At 42.7% G+C, this 22,291-nt stretch overlaps 1 protein-coding gene across 1 annotated transcript in view; it reads right to left on the bottom strand.

The window, feature by feature from the left end:
- LOC115471279 (rap1 GTPase-GDP dissociation stimulator 1-like) overlaps positions 1–22,291 on the bottom strand; it is a 135,705-nt gene that overhangs the window by 24,452 nt on the left and 88,962 nt on the right. Inside the window, exons 10-11 of the mRNA XM_030204980.1 lie at positions 19,434–19,573; positions 14,997–15,123 (exon numbers count right to left, since the gene is read on the bottom strand). Coding sequence (XP_030060840.1) covers positions 14,997–15,123; positions 19,434–19,573 — 267 coding nt within the window. The remainder of the gene's footprint in view (positions 1–14,996; positions 15,124–19,433; positions 19,574–22,291) is intronic.

The raw sequence follows: 22,291 nt of genomic DNA on the forward strand, positions 1-22,291 counted from the left end.
CTTCCCACAGCAGAAAGACTCGGGTTCAAAGCTGCTTGTTTAGTTTTTCAAATCCTACAGGGTTTGACCTTTGAACTGCTGACTAAGACAGCTTCGCTATATCTGGTCCAGTCTAACAGACTGAAACAACAACTGATGCTGTTCAAAATCAGAAGATTTTCAGCTCTCTATTCCCCATTCTTGGAGTCAAAATATGGAACTCTCTACCTATTCCCATCAGAACAGAAAACAGCTACCTCAATTTCAGGAAGAGGTTAAAAACCTCTCTTTTTCCTAAGACTGCTTCATAACAATCCATCATGACTTCTACCTCCTAGTATCATTCATTATTTTTCCCTTAATGTTTTTAGTCTCATGCATTACATCAATGGTCTGTAATGTTTCTCATACTTCACACTAACACTATTTGCTTTTGTCTCACCTAGAATGTAAACTGCACTGAACCCTGGAAAGGGGATATTAGCAGATGCAATAATTGATTTGAATTGAATTTGAACTGTTATACACAATAGTAAAACGGAGAAAAGTGATGCATGTGGGTAAGAGGAACCCGAATTATAGCTACGTCTTGCAAGGTTCCGCGTTAGGAGTTACGGATCAAGAAAGGGATCTGGGTGTCGTCGTCGATGATACGCTGAAACCTTCTGCTCAGTGTGCTGCTGCGGCTAGGAAAGCGAATAGAATGTTGGGTGTTATTAGGAAGGGTATGGAGTCCAGGTGTGCGGATGTTATAATGCCGTTGTATCGCTCCATGGTGCGACCACACCTGGAGTATTGTGTTCAGTACTGGTCTCCGTATCTCAAAAAAGATATAGTAGAATTGGAAAAGGTACAGCGAAGGGCGACGAAAATGATAGTGGGGATGGGACGACTTTCCTATGAAGAGAGGCTGAGAAGGCTAGGGCTTTTCAGCTTGGAGAAGAGACGGCTGAGGGGAGATATGATAGAAGTGTATAAAATAATGAATGGAATGGATCGGGTGGATGTGAAGCGACTGTTCACGCTATCCAAAAATACTAGGACTAGAGGGCATGAGTTGAAGCTACAGTGTGGTAAATTTAAAACGAATCGGAGAAAATTTTTCTTCACCCAACGTGTAATTAGACTCTGGAATTCGTTGCCGGAGAACGTGGTACGGGCGGTTAGCTTGACGGAGTTTAAAAAGGGGTTAGATAGATTCCTAAAGGACAAGTCCATAGACCGCTATTAAATGGACTTGGAAAAATTCCGCATTTTTAGGTATAACTTGTCTGGAATGTTTTTACGTTTGGGGAGCGTGCCAGGTGCCCTTGACCTGGATTGGCCACTGTCGGTGACAGGATGCTGGGCTAGATGGACCTTTGGTCTTTCCCAGTATGGCACTACTTATGTACTTATGTAAAAAAACATGAATACAATCAATGAGGTAAACTTGGAGATAGGCGAATTGAATCCAAATAATAGGAATAATATGATGCAGTGTCGGAAATATACACATTAAAACAGAACAGTAGAGCAATCATATACCAGAGATTATAAAAGCCAGAAGGATACAAATAATAAAACATAACATGCAGCATGGAGGAATATTGTTGTAACACAGAAATGATGCATGCAATTCCAGTTCATTACAATAGGCAACATATTAGAACATTCATATAACAGATATGATAAGCATGTGGTCAGCACAAAAGAAAATACATTAACAAAATATGAATCAGGGACAAAGTATCATAAAATAGTATAATGTGAAAAGGAGGAACCCTCAGAATCCTAATTCACCCATATTACAGCCTATTCATGAGTTCAGGCTTTTCCTGGGTAGTTATATATATATATATATATATATATATATAGTGATAAACACAGTGACCGCCCTACCCTGAGGAGACCGCCAGAGGGTGTGCTCCACCTGAAAACTTGGGATATGCCCATTCTGGTCACTAGAGGGAACCAAAGGGGATATACCAGTGTAGTGACCTGAAGGGACAGCTAGGGGGTGCTCGTGGTATAGGACCTGTCCTTCCCTGAAGAGGCCACCAGGGAGAACTCTCAGAGTAGAAGCTGGAAAGTTGGCGAGAGTTCTGGGTCTGGACCTTTTGTGGAAGTAGGGAGGAGAGGCCTATAGAGGTGGGGTGGATTATTGGCCACCCTATATAAAGCACCCTCTAAGCCAGGAAGGAGAAGGAGATGGGAACCTAGAGAGCCTGAAGCCTGCTGGAGGAGAATATGGAGGGACCCAGACTGACTGAAGCCTGAGGACAGCAAAAGTCTAGAAAGGTACTTACCAGGCCCTGTGGGGGATGGACTTGTGAACCAGGCCATGTGTTGATGAACTTGTGACTTATTTAAAATGAACTAACAGCTGTGGGGTGGAGGATAGGACTGTAAGGTCAATGTGAGTGAAGAAAGTCCTATCCAGGGGTGGAGGCTGTTAGACACTAGACCCAGGTTCCCCACAGTAGATGGGCTCAGTGAGAGAACTTGTGCTAGATGACTAACGGCTGGAAAGAAGTGGGTTCCACAAGACTGCAGTATAGTCTAATAAATTGAATTTGCCTTTTGATGACTGTCTCATTTGCATATATGGGAAGGCTGGAGAATCCTAGTTGAAGTTCCAGGAGAGTGCGAGGGGTCACGGCCCGTGGATCAGAGGGGTGACCGGGGCACACTGGACTGGACAGGAGAGGATTTCCAGCCGAAGGAAGGCATGCCTGAGGAGTCACCCTGAGTAAGGCAGGAGCCCCAGATATAGTGGTGGGTGCTTGCAAGTGACTGGGAGAAGACTAGCTGGAGTCCTGCTCAGGAGCCTAGGGCCTGGTAGAGAGCAGGAAGAGCATGTGTCTTTACAGATGTTCCTGAAGCCAAGTGCCAGGGAGTTTCAAAAGGGCTTAGTTGAAGAATATCCTGTGGAGGGGAAGATAAAGGAAACTCCTTTTGTTTTGAACTGTTGGTTTCTGTGCTGTTTTTGTTGGAGTTACCAGGGATTTACCAAAAGGTGTTTTGAACTGCTTTGGTTGGAGCTGTCTGTGGCTGACCAGTTTGCCTGGCCAATTGCAATACATGGCTTGGCTTGGGAGCTGAGGGAACTCCGAGGAGATTGGCAAGTAAAACCCCGGCCAGCAGAGGGCTGCATTTCAGAATCACCCAGTGGCCGGGAGCTTTGCTATATATATATATATTCTCTTTCACAGTTACCTCCAGTGACAATGTGCTAAAATAAAGTTATGTGGAATAATCAATACTTTGTGCTAATGTTTAAAAAAAAAATTCTTTGTCACCATCACTATTTCTTACACAGTAATATGTTAAATTAGACCATACCTCTTACTCTGTTTATGACTATACCTTTTGCAACATAGTGTAAGCCACATTGAGCCTGCAAATAGGTGGGAAAATGTGGAGTACAAATGCAGCAAGAACATTAAATAAGGAAAAGCCTATCTTATATAGAATATAATTGAACCTTTATACTCTGCCTTTATTCAAAGCAGAAATACAAAAAACATCATAAAAACACAAATAAGCAACTTTAAATAATAACATAGGCGTAGACTGGGGGGGGGCGAGGGGGGGCAATGCCCCCCCAAAACGACGACGAGGCGCCGCCGCGCCATTAGTTTAAAAAAAAACCAACAACACATGCAGGCACGCACTCCTCAGAGGAAGGCGGGACGCAGACAGAGAGGGCAGGGAAGCCAAGCGGACAGAGGGGAGCGTGTCCGTCTACCCCTCTCTCTTCCTTCCTCCCTCCGGCGCAGGCAGCAGTCTTTTTCAGCGTTCCTGACAGCGGTAGCGATGTACATGCTGCCTTCGGCTCTGCCCCAAAGCCTTCTCTTCAAGTTCCTGTTCCCGCATAGGTGGGAACAGGAACTTGAAGAGAAGGCTTCCGGGGCAGACCGAAGGCAGCGTGTACATCGCTACCGCTGCCAGGAACGCTGAAAAAGCTGAAGACTGTTGCCTGCGCCGGAGGGAGGGAGGAAGAGAGGGGGTAAACGGAGTCACGATCTTGGACCTCGTGGGGGGGGGGGAGCAGTAGAAGGAAGATGGATGGAACTGGGAGGGGTGGGGAGCAGAGGGAAGATGGATGGTACTGGGAGGGGTGGGGAGCAGAGGGAAGGAGCAAGAGATGGATGGGACTGGGAGGGGTGGGGAGCAGAGGGATGGACCAGGAGATGGATGGGTTTGGGAGAGGTCAGGCACAGCAGAGGGAAGGAACAGAAGATGGATGGGACGGAGGAATGGTGAGCAGAGGGAAGGAACAGAAGATGGATGGGACTGGGAGGGGTGGGGAGCAGAGGGAAGGAGCAAGAGATGGTTGGGACTGGGAGGGGTGGGGAGCAGAGGGAAGGAGCAAGAGATGGATGGGACTGGGGAAGTTGGGGAGCAGAGGGAAGCCTACTGGAAAGAAGACACTGCATAAAACAGAAGACACTGGGACCAAAGCGAATAGAAAAACTAAATGAACAGATGATAAAGGTAGATAAAAGTATTTTATTCATAATTTATTAATTGAAATGTGTCAGCTTTTTGAAATGTGCATCTGTGATATTTTGCCTGTAAATTACAATTCCTTCCTCCACATTAGCATATTCATTTGCATATGTATATATGCAAATGATATGCTAATATGCTCCGCCCATTCTTTGCCCCCCCAAATGAAACAGTCAAACTACGCCTATGAATAATAACAACAATAAGCAGCAGCAGAGTATCAGCATAAAGTGAGTCCATGGGACAGCAGGATCAAGAGGGCACAAAAAAACGCCTAACAAAATAAATAATCTCTCAATATCCTTTTAAAGTCCACAAGCTTAGATTCAACCATCAAACGTAAGGGCAACTTATTCCATTCTACTGGTGCTATAACAGAAAAAGCACTAGTTCTAGTCAAATCTAAGCGATATAAATTAAATACCATATACTTATCTTGATTGAAACAGCTGCAAAGTTCGCAGTTCCTCGTTCAAAAATTTGCTCTCCTATAACACCCAAAGCCATAGGTTTTGTCTCATGTGACTGCCTTAGGGATTTGGATGAGCTCAAAACAAGTGTATATATCTCAAATTTGAATGTTACTGTAAGTGATGCCAAAAGTTCAAGGCTCCAAAAAAATGGCGTGATAGCATTTAGGCTCCAGGCAATTTTTGTACTTCCTGAAAAATGATGTCAGCAATTAGAATAACTTTATTAACAAGAAACATTTGCAAAGCTTTCTTCCAATAATAATGATAACATGCTGAAGGCAGGGCCACTTTTACCAATGGGCAAAAGGCGCAGTTGCTCCGGGCCCCTTTGTAAAGGGGACCCACTGCCATGCTGCCCCTGTTATTTGAAATAATCAAATACTATCAGTGAACTGACAGCCCTTCATACTTTACCATCTTCTGTGAAGCGTGATACAGTGTTGGTGCCCATTTTTCTGACTCTGTGGAACTCCACAAGGCCTCCCTGGTCAGGTCAGCTGTACGGTGTCCATGGTTAGCCAATACAGAGCAACTGCATTGCTGGCAGCTCCCGACCCTTTTCTGATGATGTCAGTGGCCTCTTCATTAGCAGAACATTGGTAGAAGCGCACAGAATATGCAGTGGGAGTGTAAGCCAACAGCAGCAGCAAGCGCTTGGAGTTAGGGAGACTAGTAGCAAATGACTAACTATTGCTTCCTGTGCCTGATCCAGACCGGTACAAGGTGAGCCTCTTTTTAGATATTGTCAGAGCTGAGGTTCCTCCTTTTATTTTTCTTTGGCTGAGATTTGAAAACCTGTAGGACCTGGGGGGTTAATACCCTGTCACCTGAATCCACTGGGCACATGAAAGAATTAAACCTCCATTCAAAATGGACCTAATGACCTTTTGCCCTTACTGGAGAGTAAAGGCTTTCTTTAAAACTGAGGGACCAATCTTCCTCAGGAAGGAGATACAGGAGAGATATTTGAAAATACTGCTGTTATTACTAATTGTTACTTTGCTGTTTTGTTTCTCAATAAAATAAAAAAAAAAACACTAATGGGCAGATGGAGAAAGCTATAGCGGCAGAAGCACAGAGTTAACGAGAGCTCAGCATGCACTTTGGTGGGTGCTTGATACAGAAAATATTCAGCACCAGAGTTAACTTGCATGGTAGACGTTGGCTTAAAGAATATTAAAATGTATATGGTAACAAGCTTATTAGTTATTCCTTGGTAATGTCCACAAGGCATTTTAATGTGAGAAATTTACTACCAGGTTTGAGACAGTGTGCAAGAGCTAGTTGCCCTGGTTGTCTAGCAGCATCTTGACCTGACCTGATTTCTCCTCCTTCCCCCATCCCAAGACACACAAAATGCCCTGGTAGTCTAATGACCCCTCCCTTCCATCTTCCCCTGCCTGATTCCCCTAATCCCCAACATTACAAATCCATGGTAGTCTAGCAACCCTCCCTCCCTCATCACCTAAATGGAAAGGCAGGAGTGAAAGTAGACTGGCCTGTGACTGAGTGACCCTTAAAATTTCTTTGGGGCAGTAAGAACGTAAACATAGTAGATGACGGCACAAAAAGACCTGCACGGTCCATCCAGTCTGCCCAAGAAGATAAATTCATATGTGCTACTTTTTTATTTGTACTGTCCTCTTCAGTGCACAGACCGTATAAGTCTGGCCAGCCCTATCCCCGCCTCCCAACCACCAGCTCTGGCACAGACCGTATAAGTCTGCCCAGCACTATCCCTGCCTCCCACCACCGGCTCTGGCACAGACCGTATAAGTCTGCCCAGCACTATCCCCACCGCCCAACCACCAGCCCCGGCACAGACCGTATAAGTCTGCCCAGCACTAGCCCCGCCTCCCAACCACCAGCTCTGCCACCCATTCTAGGCTAAGCTCCTGAGGATCCCTTCCTTCTGCACAGGATTCCTTTATGTTTATCCCACGCATGTTTGAATTCCGTTACCGTTTTCATCACTACCACCTCCCGCAAGCATCCACCACCCTCTCCGTGAAAAAATACTTCCTGACATTCTTCTTGAGTCTGCCCCCCTTCAATCTCATTTCATGCCCTCTCGTTCTACCGCCTTCCCATCTCAGGAAAAGGTTTGTTTGCGGATTAATACCTTTCAAATATTTGAACGTCTGTATCATATCACCCCTGTTTCTTCTTTCTTCCAGGGTATTCATGTTCAGGTCCGCAAGTTTCTCCTCATACGTCTTGTAACGCAAGAGGAGGAGGAAAAGGGTGGCTGTGAGTCCTGAGGACACAAAGTGAATTCTGGTCATCTGGTCAGTACTTGTGCTGGATGGGAAGGGGGTTGGGGTGGGAAACAGAGAAGATGGATGGAACCTGGGGAGGAGGACAACACAGAAAAAGATGGATGGGACTTGAGGAAGAGGAACAGAAAAAAGATGAATGAGACTTGGGGGAGGAGGGGAACAGAGAAGAACTTGGATGGGACTAGGTGGGAGGGGAGAGGGACAGCGCAAATGAATGGGACTCAGGGAGAGAGAGAAATGTGAAGATATATGGGACTTGGGGGGACGGACAGAGAAGACTTAATATACTGTGTATAACCGAAGCAGTTTACATATTCTATGCAGGTACTTTCTCTGTTCCTACTGGGCTCATTATCTGTGTTTTTTGAAGGTTAAGTGACTTGCCCAGGGTTACAAGGAGCTGTAGTGGGAACAGAAAAAGGATGGATGGGTCTGGGGAAGGAGGGGAGAAGAAGGTGTGTGTGTGTGGAGGGGGGGGGGGGGGCATGCCATACATGCGGCCCGCTTGTGCAGCCAATTTCAAATGCAGATTTGGTGTCAGCAAAAACTGAAAACCCCTGTTTTGGTTGTCTTCTAATACTAATTTTAACTTCTTGGGGTTCCCAGTCCAATTTTGTCTTCATATTTCTATTTCTAATTGGCAAGGGTCTCATAGGTGCCCGGTATAAGAGGCTTGGGTGCTAAGCCTCCCCAGCCGCATGCACAACCAGCCATCACAAATCAAAAAGTGGTGTCAGCCCACCACAGCTACCAGCAACAGGGGATTTGAGAGGAACTTCTATCTTTGCAGCATTTTCTCCTCTACTCCCTCCCTCAACTCTCAGTTCAGGGCTGGCATCTCTACTACTCCTTTGATTGCTGCTGGTAGTGACACTGCATCGATTACAGCAGTCTGCCTCAGACTTATCTCCTCCTCTTGATTCCTATGATGCAACCTCCTGTTCTGCATAGACGGGATGCGCGGTAGGGGAAGGCTGAGGCTCCAAGGCAGACTGCTGTAATCACTGTAGTTCTGCTACTGGCAGTGATCAAAGCAACTGAGAGGGATCATTGGACCACGGAGAAGGAGAGAAAGGGAGAGACGGAACCATGCCCATGGGGGGGGGGGGGGGGGGGGAGGAGGAGGAGGAGAGCTATCTGGTAGAAGGGAGTTTGAGAGACAGACTGGACTCAGCGAGATAGAGAAGAAACAATGGGCATGGATGGAGCATAAGGACAGAGACACAAAGGGGCAATGTTAGACAGAAGGGATAAGGACACACAGGGATAATGCTGAGCATAGGGAGGAAGGGAGGGGATAGGGTCACGGGGTCAATGCTGATCATAGGGGGGGCAATGCTGCTCTAGCCACCTGCATTACTCACCTAATCCTGGTGCCTACTTTACACAGCCACCTGCATCACTCACCTACACTGGCTGCCATAGGGATGCAGAACCAGACACTGGGAACCAGATGATTAGAAAAATAATATCACCAGACAACAAAGGTAGGAAAATGATTTTATTTTAGTGAATGGTGTGTCAGTTTTGTGAATTTACATCTGCTGTGTTTATATTTTGCACTGTAGAGAAGGAAATGTGGAGGGGCATAATCAATAATCAACCATAAGTACATAAGTAATGCCACACTGGGAAAAGACCAAGGGTCCATCGAGCCCAGCATCCTGTCCATGACAGCGGCCAATCCGGGCCAGGGCACCTGGCGAGCTTCCCAAACGTACAAACATTCTATACATGTTATTCCTGGAATTGTGGATTTTTCCCAAGTCCACTTAGTAGTGGTTTATGGACTTGTTCTTTAGGAAACCATCTAACCCCTTTTTAAACTCTGCTAAGCTAACCGCCTTCACCACCGATTGAGATATACAAATTGATATCCTTTCTGTAAACAATGAGGGACCAAAAGATCTGTAATTCTTTGGGTGTTTAAGTGGCTCCTGTATTCAATTAATCAATTTTTCATTGATCTAGTGGTATGTCCCACAGATATCAAATTGCAAGGGCAAATAATCAAATATACCAAAAAGAAGTGCAGTCAGTGAATGGCCTCAGACTACAAACCTGTAAATTTTGAGGATTCTGCCACGTCATGCATGAAATAGTCTGAGAGCAGAATTGACATTGCCTGCAAGACTGATGTCCACTATCATGCACTGAAGTATTCACTTGCATATTTAACACTGACTGAACCAGATGGTCTCATAAATTTCCACCTCAGATATAAGCCACACAGGGCCATTTTTAAAATATCACATGAAAGGATATTATGTCCAATGTTTGTAAATAATTTGAGCGATCTGATAAGCTAGATCTGAGTAACTTAAAACACATACACATTTGTCCATAGAGTCATTAGTCTTATCTAATAGTAACCAAGGTCTCTGAGCAAACCAGGCACGCTTGTATGCTCGGTGTATAAGATGAAGAGGGTAACCTCTATTGTACAGTCTAGATGTTAAAATATTAGCTTCCTCTTGAACTCTATCTCCGCAGTACAGATTCCCCGTAATCAAATGAATTGGCCTATTGGTAAAGAACACTTCAAGTTGTAGGGATGATGACTAGAAAAATGTAGCAATGTGTTAGTCAGCCTTATAGACTTCTGTATCTAAAAAAGAAGTTTTCTAATGGCTATACATCATGTTAAACTTCAAATGGCTATCTAAATTAAAACAATCCACAAATTGATGCAATTTAGACACTGACTTGGTCCAAATTAAATAAAAAACATAGTCAATAAAACGATACAATACCACTATATGATCATACCAGCCAGAGATATTCAAATGCTGTTCTCCAAAGGTACATACAAGTTAGCCCCATTAGGGGCTACCGCAGTACCCATTACTACTCTTTAGACTTGCAAAGAAAAAAAAGAGATTCAAAAGCAAAATAATTATGCCTCAAAATGAAATTAGCCAACTTCATCAAAAATTTAGTAGGGATACGAACTTTCAATGGTCTCTGTTGCATTGCAAAGTGTGTTGAACTATATTCAATGCTGCTTGAGGTATGTTGGAATATAATTATTCTAAATCTAAAGTAACAAAAATTATGTTGATAATTGTCCCAGATACTGACTGTAAATTTCTTAAAATTGAGAAGTATCTTTTATGTATGATTTAGCTTGTTTCACAACAGGTCACAAATGTATATCCAAAAATCTGGACAATGGTTCCAAAATAGTGTTCCGTAATGACACTATGGGGTTGTCGGGGTAGATTCTGTAAACTTTTGTGAATCTTTGGAACTGTGTAAAAAACTGGAACTTTAGGAGGTAGACAAGCCAAATATTGAACGTCAGCTTGTATCAACCTTCAGACCAGGCCGATGAAATTACAATAGCAATTTATTTAAATAGCTCTGATGTGGGATTATTATCAAAAGGGATGTAACAACGAGTGTCTCACAACTGATGCTGGATCTCTGAGAAATATTTAGAAGTGTCTTGAACTACAATGGATTCCCCTTTTTACGCTGTATGGATCACTATAGAGGGATCCTTTGATAATTGTTGGAAAGCATTGCATTCTATTGATATAAGATTAACAAACCTTTGCTTGTAGACACTTGATTTGAACTCACCCAAATTCCTCAGGCAGTTGCATGCATTGGACATTATAGGGGAGCAAATATTTGCAAGAGGAACTGCAGACTTCGCAGCTGTTTGAGTCAAAATAAGTACATGGCGTTTATATATGAGAGGCTCTTTGATTTAAATTCATTGCTTAGTGATGGTGACAAAGAATGGTTAAAAAAATTAGCACAAAATATTGATTATTTCACATAACTTTATTTTGGCACACAGGCACTGGAGGTAACCTTGTGAAAGAGAATAAATATAAAATTACCCCGTAACAGCCAACCCATAAATAGACTGTAATATGGGTGAATTATAATTTTGAGGGTTCCTCCTTTTCACATTGTACTATTTTGTGACACTATATCCCTGGTTCATGTTTTGTTATTGTTAATTAATTTGCCAGTAAATCCAGAGGATCTTTTTTGGTTTTGGTTTAGCACAAGACAAAATGACATACCTTAATAGGCACACATTCAAATAACAGATATGATGCTCATAATGTCAGTATGATATAATGAAACATCTTAATAGACAGTTGAAGGGGCAAATTGGTAGATATAGATATATATAAAGATGGGTAACAAAATTGCTGGGATAAACAGGTAAGTGGTCAATTTGAAGGCAAATTCTATGTATATCCAAGTAGAGAGCAATTCCATAAAAGGGCATCTATTTGTGGACATCAAGAATGGAGTCTACTCGATAAAGGAAAATAGCTAGTGTAAATGCTTGCACTTAAATTGCTAAAAATGTGCAAATTAATCTATAATTTATACAGATAGCTGTATGCCTTGCCCACACACTCCACATATGTATGCTCACCCCCAGGGGCAACCCAAGACAAGATGCTGCCTGAGGCAGGGCTCAGATGCCGCTCCCCGGACCAAGTTTTGGCATCTTCCCCTTCCTTCCCTCCTCCATCCCCTTCCCCAAGTTTACATTCTTTCTCCATTTTCCAAAAGCCAGTGGTTGCAGCAGTTCTCACTGATTTTTAGTGTGTGCTAAAAATGCTAGGGTGCCTTTGTAAAAGGAACCCCAAGTTTTCTACCATGGTATCCCCTTATTCATAGCCAATGTGCTCACCCCCTGCATCCCACCTTGCTCTCTCAGATCAGTGCAGAAAAATCTCTATTGCACCACCCTATACCAAAACAAGATTGGACGTTTTGTGTTGCTCCACTTTTAGTACCCCTTCCCCTGGATATGCTAGACGATTCCTGGACCTGATATAAGACGTTTTAGCTCTGCATTTGGTTCTTAGACTACTACAAGAAACTGTGTCCTATATCTCTGCTTCGCTGACTGTAGAATGCTACCTTTCCCATTCTACTCCTTCCTTCACTAATTTAGCTTTTTTTTGTTGGTCATTTTCTTGGTTTTATTTTAATTCTAATTTAGATTGTATATGTTATCATATGTTTGACTCTAAACTACTTATATATGCAAAATCTTTGAGGGTATATCAAGCTAATAAACTAAAAATCTGTATAGTTTATTTCTCTTAATATGGAAATTCAAACTGTTCACATCAAGGAATGATTTATTTTATTTATTTCCAAAATGAATTCAACATATTTTAAACTAGCTTAATTCTTCTTGCCTTAGAGGCCCAGGTCAATAAGTAAAGCTATGAAATCATTAGCAATAGCTGGTGTCTTCAAGCATAGCCTCAGTACTATGTACATTTCTTATAATAATGAATAACCTAAATGTGCTCCCTTTGAATAAAGAGCACAGTAGTAGCATGAAGCAGATAAAGGGCAATTCTATAACTAGGTGCCTGATTTTTAGCATTGTTTGCACACATAAATGTCTAGAATACTTGGACATACACACAGTGGCGTAGGAAGGGGGGGGCGGTCCACCCCGGGTGCATGCCGCTGGGGGGGGGGGGGTGTCAGCTCGTTGGTTCCCTGCTCTTTCTGCCCCGGAACAGGTTACTTCCTGTTCCGGGGCAGAGAAAGCAGGGAAGCAGCAGAGCCGACGCAGCTCCCAGTGACGTGCACTGGGGGCGGATCGGCCCTCCCGCCTGCCCTCCACTGCAAGGTAAGGGTGCATTTCGGGGGGGGGGAGGGTGCGTTTTGGGGGGGGGGGGGTGTGCAGCGGCGACCCGCCCCGGGTGTCAGGCACTCTGGCTATGGCACTGCATACACACATAAATGTACATTTACCTGTGAAAGTGCCAGCAGGGTGCCTAAGTGCTATGCTGTTAACAGCATATGTATCGTTTATTAATTATTAATTTGATAGACCACTTCTTTCGAGCACGAGATGAGTCAGTTTACATACAATTGTTCGGATACTTGCACTGTTCCTAATAGGCTCACAATCTAAGTGTAAATATAAGTAGCATAGAGTAGAATGTAAATCAACAGTTTTCAACCCAGTCTTCGGGACCCACTTTTCAATATATCCACAATGGATATACATGAGATAAATTTGCATGCACTACCTCCATTCTATGCAAATCAATTTCATGCATATTTGTTGTGGATATTCTGAAAACCCAACTGGCTGGGTGAGGTGTAAAGAATGGGTTGAGAAGTACTGCCATAGAGCATAGACCAGGCTTTTCCAAGTTCAGTCCTTGGGGGCTGCAAGCAGACCAGGTTTTTAGGATCTCCCTAATGAATATGCATGAGAGAGATCTACATACAATAGATATAGTAGGCATGTAAATCTTTCTCATGCATATTCTTTAGGGATATCCTGAAAACCTGGCCTGTTTGCAGGTCCTCAAGGACTGATCTTGGATGAGCTTGGAATAGACATTTGTGGGCTTTCTTTATCAGTATTCACCAGCAAAAGTCAATTAACAGGGGAGAATGTAATGGCGATGGCATTGGCTAAGATTCATGACACTGAACAGATGGTGCAATGTCACCTGAGAAATAACAGTATAATTATTGGACCTGACTTGAATTCATCCTGATTTATTAAAAGAACTGAAGGTAACATGAGCCATTACTTAAATATTTGGGAAACTATTAGCAAAAGGTTCATCCCAAAATGATTTGTGCAGGACTTATTTGATGCATAAATTAAGAAGACAGGGGAATTTACTTGAGAGATGTAGTGGAATCAATGCTCTGATTCCCCTTCTTCTCAAATCTTTAGGTGGGGGAAGCTGGAGTTCTTTATTTAAAACTGTTGTATTATGCCTATTCCATAATGACATAAGCTGTAATAAAACAAACAGCTATGAATATAGAGCTCCATTTTAGAAAGATATAGGTGTCCATTTCTCATGTATTTTAGAACAAGATCTGCCTACATACAGCCTATTCTAAAATACATGACAAATGAATGTCCAAATGCTGGTGACATTCAGCATGTACATCCATTTTACAAACTGAAATATCCAAACTCTGAACTAGGCAAAACAAGGGATGTGGATGTCGTCATGACAGTATGCTGTAAGAACATCCATATTATAAAATGACCACATAGGCATCTATAGGGAGGAATAGCCTAATGGTTAGAGCATCTGTTAGAGAAGTAGGGCAGAAGTTCCTGGTTTAAATTCCACTGTACCTTCTTGTAATTTTCTTTTCTTTTTAATTGTGAGTCTTCCAGGGGCATAAAATACCTACTGTGACTTCTCTTACTCCATCAACTCGGCAAGTACTTGGTCTATATACAGATATCCATCTTTTTTGACATGGATGTCCCTTCCCATTCTGCAATTGGAGTTGGATGTCCATATTTTAGTCCCTCCCTAGCCCTGCCAAAAACATGCCTAGGCCATGCCCTCTTGCCATATTGATGTACTACAGTTTTAGACATATCTTGGCTTTATAAAATTGGGGATTTGGGTGTCCATGCTATATGGATGGTTTTTGGATGTCCAGAACATGAAGAGAGCTTCTAACATAATCACCAATGTATCATTATGAAGAAATTAGCTCCTTTTCCTCCTATTTAGCAGCACAAACTTTGTAACAGTATGCTCTTCATAAATCTCCAAAAATCATGATCAAATTTGGCTGTTGAAGGTCATGCTCTCCAGCAAGATAGCAATTTATTATGCATGCTGGTCTTTTATAACTGTAGCATTATAACTGTGGCATGTGAAATTATGTTAAAAATGAAGATTATGAAACACAGGCAGTAGAGTTATTTCATTCAAAGACAATAAAACAGAAATAAAGCTTTATGCCATAACTTCATATTTACTTTTCTGGTTACCTAAATCAATTGCAGATGCTATGGACAAGGCTATTAGAGCTTCATTCTGCATGATAACATGCTCACTTGTTGTCATAGAAACCAGATACTTCATTCCTTGGACCTCCTGTACAGCTTTCACAACTTCCTATAGACAACATGACAGAAAGGTCTATTATTTTTTAAAATTGTAATTCTATTACAATAACTACAGAACATAAATCACAGATTCAGATGGGACAACCCATTGGATTGAGAAGAAACATTTGCTTACAGATCTGTGCTAGAGAGTTTTAGAAATAGTTCAGAAGGGATGGGAGGGTGGGGATTTAGATTTTCGAATTAAAAGGAGCAATGATGGATCTTCACAGGTGATACGGTATGATCTGATTGGACAAGAACTGACAGCTAACTGTGATATAATTGGCTGTGAGAATGCTGCTGTCATAATGGAAGAAATGAGGAGCGAGTTGCAGTTACAAACCTCAGAGGAGAAGTTTGAGGTATTTATTTTTGTTGTGGAAATGTATTTGAAGTATTATGTATGTTAGGAAATTTTTTCAAGACAATCTTTTTTATTTGAAAGTCATATTGTGAAAGTATTTGAAGGTTGGACACCAATATTATTTTTATTTTCAGGAGCATCTGGCCTCATGCAGTTTAAACAAAACATGATCAAGTTGAGGGAGATTGACTGCTATACTGAAGTTTAAATTGCCCTACCATTTGTATATTTTTTTAATTTAAGAGATAAATTTAATGGTTAAGATAATGAAAAAAGGCAAATAAAAAGATAATAACAACCGAAGATTGTGACTACCTGAATCTGTAAAGATTTGGAGCCTTTCCAGTGCCATTTCAAGTTTTGTTTGGCTACCGTGTTTGCTATTTGATGGTGCAACCGTTATAAAGTAGTTTAGTATTTATGGGGTAATATGTTGATGCTATATGGGTCAAACATACCATTGAGGATGAGTGTAATTAATTTCCTAACCTTTTATATCTCGCACTCTTATCCTGTACAGAACTTCTGAAGAGATTCCCAGATCCGTTATTTTTAATTTTATTTTTTGTTAGGCATTGTCAAGTTATCCTGAGGCACAAGACGTACTGAATTCATTTCCTTGTTTCCAGTTTTTAATAATAGTTTTCAACACTAATTAGAAGCCCATAGATCTAAAATGGGCTTCTTGGCATTTAGCTCGAACTAAGCTTTAGTAAAAGGGCCCCTAAGTCTTTCAGATAGTTTCTCCTTATGTATGCCTAGCTTTACTGGCAAACAAAGATCTAAATTGTATCTGTAATTATGCAGCTGTATGTTTAAGCATTACTGTTGTACACTGCTTTGGACCCATTTGAGGAAATTAGCAGTATATTAAGTGCCAGATTAGGGACCCCGTTTACTAAGCTGCACTAGAGGCACGTTAGTGCTTATAACATGCGCTAACTGTGTAGGCACCTAAAATATTCCTATGGGCGCCTACACAGCACATGCTAATTTTGTGCATGTGTTAAAAATGCTAGTGCACCTTAATAAACAGGGCTCTAGATTAGATAATGAGCTCTCATAACACAGACCATGTTGGTTCCAAAATGGTCACATTTCTATGCCAAACTTTTTCTTAAATTTGCCTTATCAGAGAGCACCAAAACAACATACATTATATGTAAAAATTCCGAGTTTCAAGTGGCAAAAATAACAATTTGAAATCTCAGCATTGATTTTACGAGCTTTAACAGGTATTTATAAGGCCTTTTGCATAATGCAGTATATTGATTTCAAAATGGGTACAGATGCTAGAGAAAGATGTCAAAACAAGCATAACAGTGGGAGTGACAAAGGACAACTGGATGCTTCAATGTCTTATTGTAAATCTTCACTCAACTTGACATGGGCCGTGTTTTAGCTATAGGGCCTGTAGCAGGAGTCTGAACAATAGTTTACATGACTGGAAAGTTTAGTAGAGCACATACGCTCAACCAAAACTTGACATTGCAATCTGAACGGTAAATAAATGAGAGTGGTTCCAGCGCATTGTGATTCACTATCCCACCAAAAGTGATCAGATACTTTAATAAAGCAGCTAGTGCATAAATTAGAGTGTGCTGTTACCACACGAGCATAGTAACCGGTATGTTGGCATGATAGCACACTCTAAATTGCATACATCAGCACCAGGCAAGGGCCAGGGACAGCACTTAGTTGGTTTGGTCCTCCTATGTAAAAAGATGCTATGCTGCCCCTGTGGAAAATTACCAGGAGTGGAGACGGAAAATGGAGAGGTGTGGGGGGGGGGGGGGGGGTGCCTAGAGGAGAGGAAAATAGTGTTAAAGTAGGGATTGGAAAATGAGAAAGTATATGTGTGCTTGGGAGGGGGAAGATGACAGACAGGCTTGAGCAGAGGGTGTGAAGAAAGAGGGAGAGGTGGTGGTAGTGGTGGAGGGGTGAGATGGAAAAAGCAGGAGGAGAGGGAAGGTGAGGAAGAGAGAAATGAGACTTAGAAGGGAGGTGAGGAAGAATTGCTGAGAGAAGGATGGGGAGAAAAGATGAGTGGAAAGGGCCAGAAATGGAGATAATGAAGGAGGAAGAGATTAGGTAAAGGATGAGGTATTTATAGAGAGAAGGGGAGGAAAACTGAAGGTGAGAAGTGAAGGGTATAAACAGGAAGGGGAGAGACAAAGGGAAAAGCAAGGATGGGATAATGGGAAATACAAGGAAAATGTGACCAATACTTTTAAGCTAAACAAAGATGATAAAAGGATAAGAAAATCTACTGGAAATCCTAAAAGAATAAAATGGGTAACAGAAGGAAAACAGAAATAAGAGGAGAGAGGAAATGTGGAAAAAGGGAAAAATAAATAATAAGAAATACAAAGGTTGAAAATATGCACCTACACTGAGTAAAAGGGAAGGCTGAGGCTGGTGGTGGCAGGCCTGAGAAGATTAGTAGAGGAATGAGAAGGTAATAATGTGTGTGTCTGTCTATATGTGTGGAAAAGAGAATGCATGTTGGGGGGTGGGGGGAGAAAGCTAATCAATTTCTGTTTGAGAAGAGGGGGGAAAATTTACCCTCTACCAATAATCTGAGACCCCCGTAAAGCAAAACCATTACCACAGTGTAGTAAACAGGCGCTAAATATCATTTTACTAAACTGTTCTGTGTATTCAGCTCTGTATGTTACAGGATTAGCATTTTACTTTTTTGGGACAAAACATATTGCAAAAGCCACTCATTTTAAATTACGATATTTTGTTTGACATGATTGATGCAATACAGCCATGGTTTAAGAAGGTCAGAAGTCATTGTTCAGTTCTAGCATCACATGCCTTGGAATATATTTCAACTTTTCACTGGAATCGCTTAATTTAAATTTAAGGTTTTATTCCAGTGCTAATAGCTATCACATGTGGGTACCTACAGTTACACTAGATATATAGCTGGTGTAACTGAGTACCTATATATAAGGTACCGATACTGGGCTACTCTAGTATTCTTTAATGAAATCTGGTGCCCAGGTGTTGTTACAGAAAAGGCTCTCAATGCATGGCAGCAGGAGGTGCTCAGTTATAGAATTACTCTTTTAGGGGCCATTTTAGGACCTCCTTACACTATTGATATATTATGACAAGTATTCTTCTCAGGGAGCAGAAAGACTCACACAAGGATTGTACAGTAATTTGTACTACTGATACTATTTCAGTACTCATAAAGGGTCCCTTTTAAAAAGTGGCGGTAGGGCTACCGTGAGCAAAATCAACACTATTGCCCAGTTAGTGCACTCTCTCACCCAGCGGTAATTTTGAAGTTGGCTTGCACTGTTTCCTGTGGTAGAAAATATTTTTCTGTTTTCTACCATGGGGGACGTTCCCAGTAGTAATCAGCAGCACGGCCATATTGGTGCGTGTTTCATGAGTACCACATGTGTAGCACGTGAGCCCTTACCGATAGGTCAATGGGTGGTGATAAGGGCTCAGGTCGTAAATAGCCACACACTACTTTTAATTCTAGCATACGGCCATTTACTGTCCCCATTAAAAAAAAGCCTTTTATCCCAGCTGCTGTAAAAGATGGCCCAGTGCATGCCAAAAACGTGCCTACATTATTGCAGGCCACGTTTTACCGTGGCTTAGTAAAAGGACCACAAAATGCCTAACTAGAAAAGCACTTTCTAAGTCTGTTATAAGGAGCACCTGGCATGTGCCTGCTTTGTAACTTAGAAGTGTTTTCAGCACCAATTAATCCAATTCAGTCCAATTATAGAGGGAAATACTTTATAAGCACTTGGGAGCAAGAATGTCGAAGGAGAGTGGCCTAATTGAAAGCAGTCACAGGGCACTAATGGGTCTGCTGAATAGCACTTGAGCAGCAAGTAAGGAGTTCACGGGGCATTATTAGCTGAAAACAAATAAAACCCTGCTTTCAATGAATATGCCCAGGAAAAGAAGACTAATCTTACTTGAGATTTACTGTGCCGCAAGAGCGATGCCAAGAGCCTGTTTGCTTCTCCACAGACGCCAGCATGATCCCTGGCTTCGCACCATTGCACAAGTCTGTTGAGAAAGATTGGGTCCTGTCCCAGTACCTTTGCAGCATCAGCTATACAAAATAGAATAAACATTCAGAGATAAAGAAGGTCTGATACGCTCTCGAGTCCTATTTATTGAAATTTATTTGTGTAGGTCCAAGAAAGTTTCTTGAACAGAATAACACTGAAATGACAAGAAAACAAAGGGAACAAAAGAAACATCCTAAGAAATCAAAGTACAAATCAGATCAATGTTTTTGAAGTCCATAATCATATTAAAGGATCCAGGACCAGTTTTAACTAAAGAAAACAGAAAAAGCGAAGATACTAACCTGTAGCTGGTATTCTCCGAGGACAAGCAGGCTGATTGTTCTCACAAGTGGGTCGACGTCTGCATCGGCCCAGGAAGCGGCAAAATTTTTCCAGCAAAAATATAAAACTTTGCCTGAGTCTTCTGGCGCACGAGCACCGCACATGCGCGAACAACTTCCCACCCGTTGCGAGCATGCCTCCTCAGTTAAATCAAAAAGCATATAAATAAGAAAACAACTCCAAAGGGGAGGTGGGTGGGATTGTGAGAACAATCAGCCTGCTGTCCTTGGAGAATACCAGCTACTGGTCAGTATCTTCACTTTCTCCGAGGACAAGCAGATTGCTTGTTCTCATAAGTAGGGTATCCTTAGCATCCAGGCTTACTCAAAACAATGAACATTGGTCAATTTGGCCTCGCAACGGTGAGGACATAACATAGATTGACCTGAAAACATAAACAACTAACTGAGAGTGCAGCCTGGAACAGAACAAAAATGGGTCTAGGGGGATGGACTTGGATTCTAAACCCCGAACAGATTCTGCAGCACTGACTGCCCAAACCGACTGTTGCATCGGGTATCCTGCTGAAGGCAGTAGTGAGATATGAATGTGTGGACTGATGACCACGTTGCAGCCTTGCAAATCTCCTCAATGGAGGCTGACTTTAAGTGAGCCACTGACGCAGGCATGGCTTTAACATTGTGAGCCGTGACATGGCCCTCCAGAGTCAGCCCAGCTTGGGCGTGAGTGAAGGAAATGCAATCTGCTAGCCAATTAGAGATTGTGCGTTTTCCGATGGCAACTCCCCCCCTGTTGGGGTCAAAAGAAACAAGCAACTGGGCAGACTGTCTGAAGGGCTTTGTCCGCTCCACGTAAAAGGCCAATTCTCTCTTGCAGTCCAAGATATGCAAACTGCTTTCGCAGGGCGGGTATGAGGACGGGGAAAACATGTTTGCAAGACAATTGACTGGTTCAGATGGAACTCTGACACCACCTTTGGCAGGAACTTAGGGTGCATGTGGAGGACTACTCTGTTGTGATGAAACTTGATATAAGGTGCATGCACTACCAAGGCCTGAAGCTCACTGACTCTACGAGCTGAAGTAACAGCCACCAAGAAAACGACCTTCCAGGTCAAGTACTTCAGATGGAAGGAATTCAGTGGCTCAAAGGGAGCTTTCATCAGCTGGGTGAGAACGACTTTGAGATCCCATGACACTGGTGGAGGTTTGACCGGGAGCTTTGACAAAAGCAAACCTCTCATGAAGCGAACAACTAAAGGCTGTCCAGAGATAGGCCTACCCTCTACTCGGTGATGATAAGCACTAATCGCACTAAGGTGAACTCTTACGGAGTTGGTCTTAAGACCAGACTCTGACAAGTGTAGAAGGTATTCAAGCAGGGTCTGTGTAGGACAAGAAAGAGGATCTAGGGCCTTGCTGTCACACCAGACGCCAAATCTCCTCCATTTGAAAGAGTAACACCTCTTCATGGAATCTTTCCTGGAAGCAAGCAAGACTCAGGAGACACCCTCTGAAAGACCCAAGGAGGCAAATTCTAAGCTCTCAACATCCAGGCCATGAGAGCCAGAGACTGGAGGTTGGGATGTAGAAGTGACCCCTCGTCCTGAGTGATGAGGGTTGGAAAACACTCCAATCTCCATGGTTCTTCGGAGGACAACTCCAAGAGGGAACCAAATCTGATGCGGCCAGAAGGATGCAATCAGGATCATGGTTCCGCAGTTTTGCTTGAGTTTCAGCAAAGTCTTCCCTACTACAGGTATGGGAGGATACGCATACAGAAGGCCTGTCCCCCAATGTAGGAGAAAGGCATCTGACGCTAGTCTGTTGTGGGCCTGAAGCCTGGAATCGAACTGAGGGACCTTGTGATTGATCTGAGTGGTAAAAAGATCCACCGAGGGGGTGCCCCATGCTCAGAAGATCTTGCGGACTACGCCCATGTTCAGTGACCAATCGTGAGGTTGCATTATCCTGCTCAACCTGTCAGCCAGACTGTTGTTTACGCTTGCCAGATAAGTGGCTTGGAGAAACATGCCATGACGGCGAGCCCAAAGTCACATCTGGATGGCTTCCTGACACATAGGGCGAGATCCGGTGCTCCCCCTGCTTGTTGGTGTAAAACATGGCAACCTGATTGTCTGTCTGAATTAAGATTACTCGGTTGGACAGCCGATCTCTGAAAGCCTTTAGAGTGTTCCACATTGCTCTTAATTCCAGGAGGTTGATCCGTAGACCTTTTTCCTGAAAGGACCAGGCTCCCTGAGTGTGGAGCCCATCTACATGAGCTCCCCACCCTAGGAGAGATGCATCCATTGTCAGCACTTTTCATGGCTGAGGAACTTGGAATGGTTGCCCCATGGTCAAATTGGATCGAATCGTCCACAACTGAAGAGAATTCCGAAAGTCGGTGGACAGTTCGATTACATCCTCTAGATCCCCCATAGATTGAAACCACTG

This window comes from Microcaecilia unicolor, chromosome 5, assembly GCF_901765095.1.
Source record: "Microcaecilia unicolor chromosome 5, aMicUni1.1, whole genome shotgun sequence".
NCBI classification, from domain to species: Eukaryota; Metazoa; Chordata; class Amphibia; order Gymnophiona; family Siphonopidae; genus Microcaecilia; species Microcaecilia unicolor.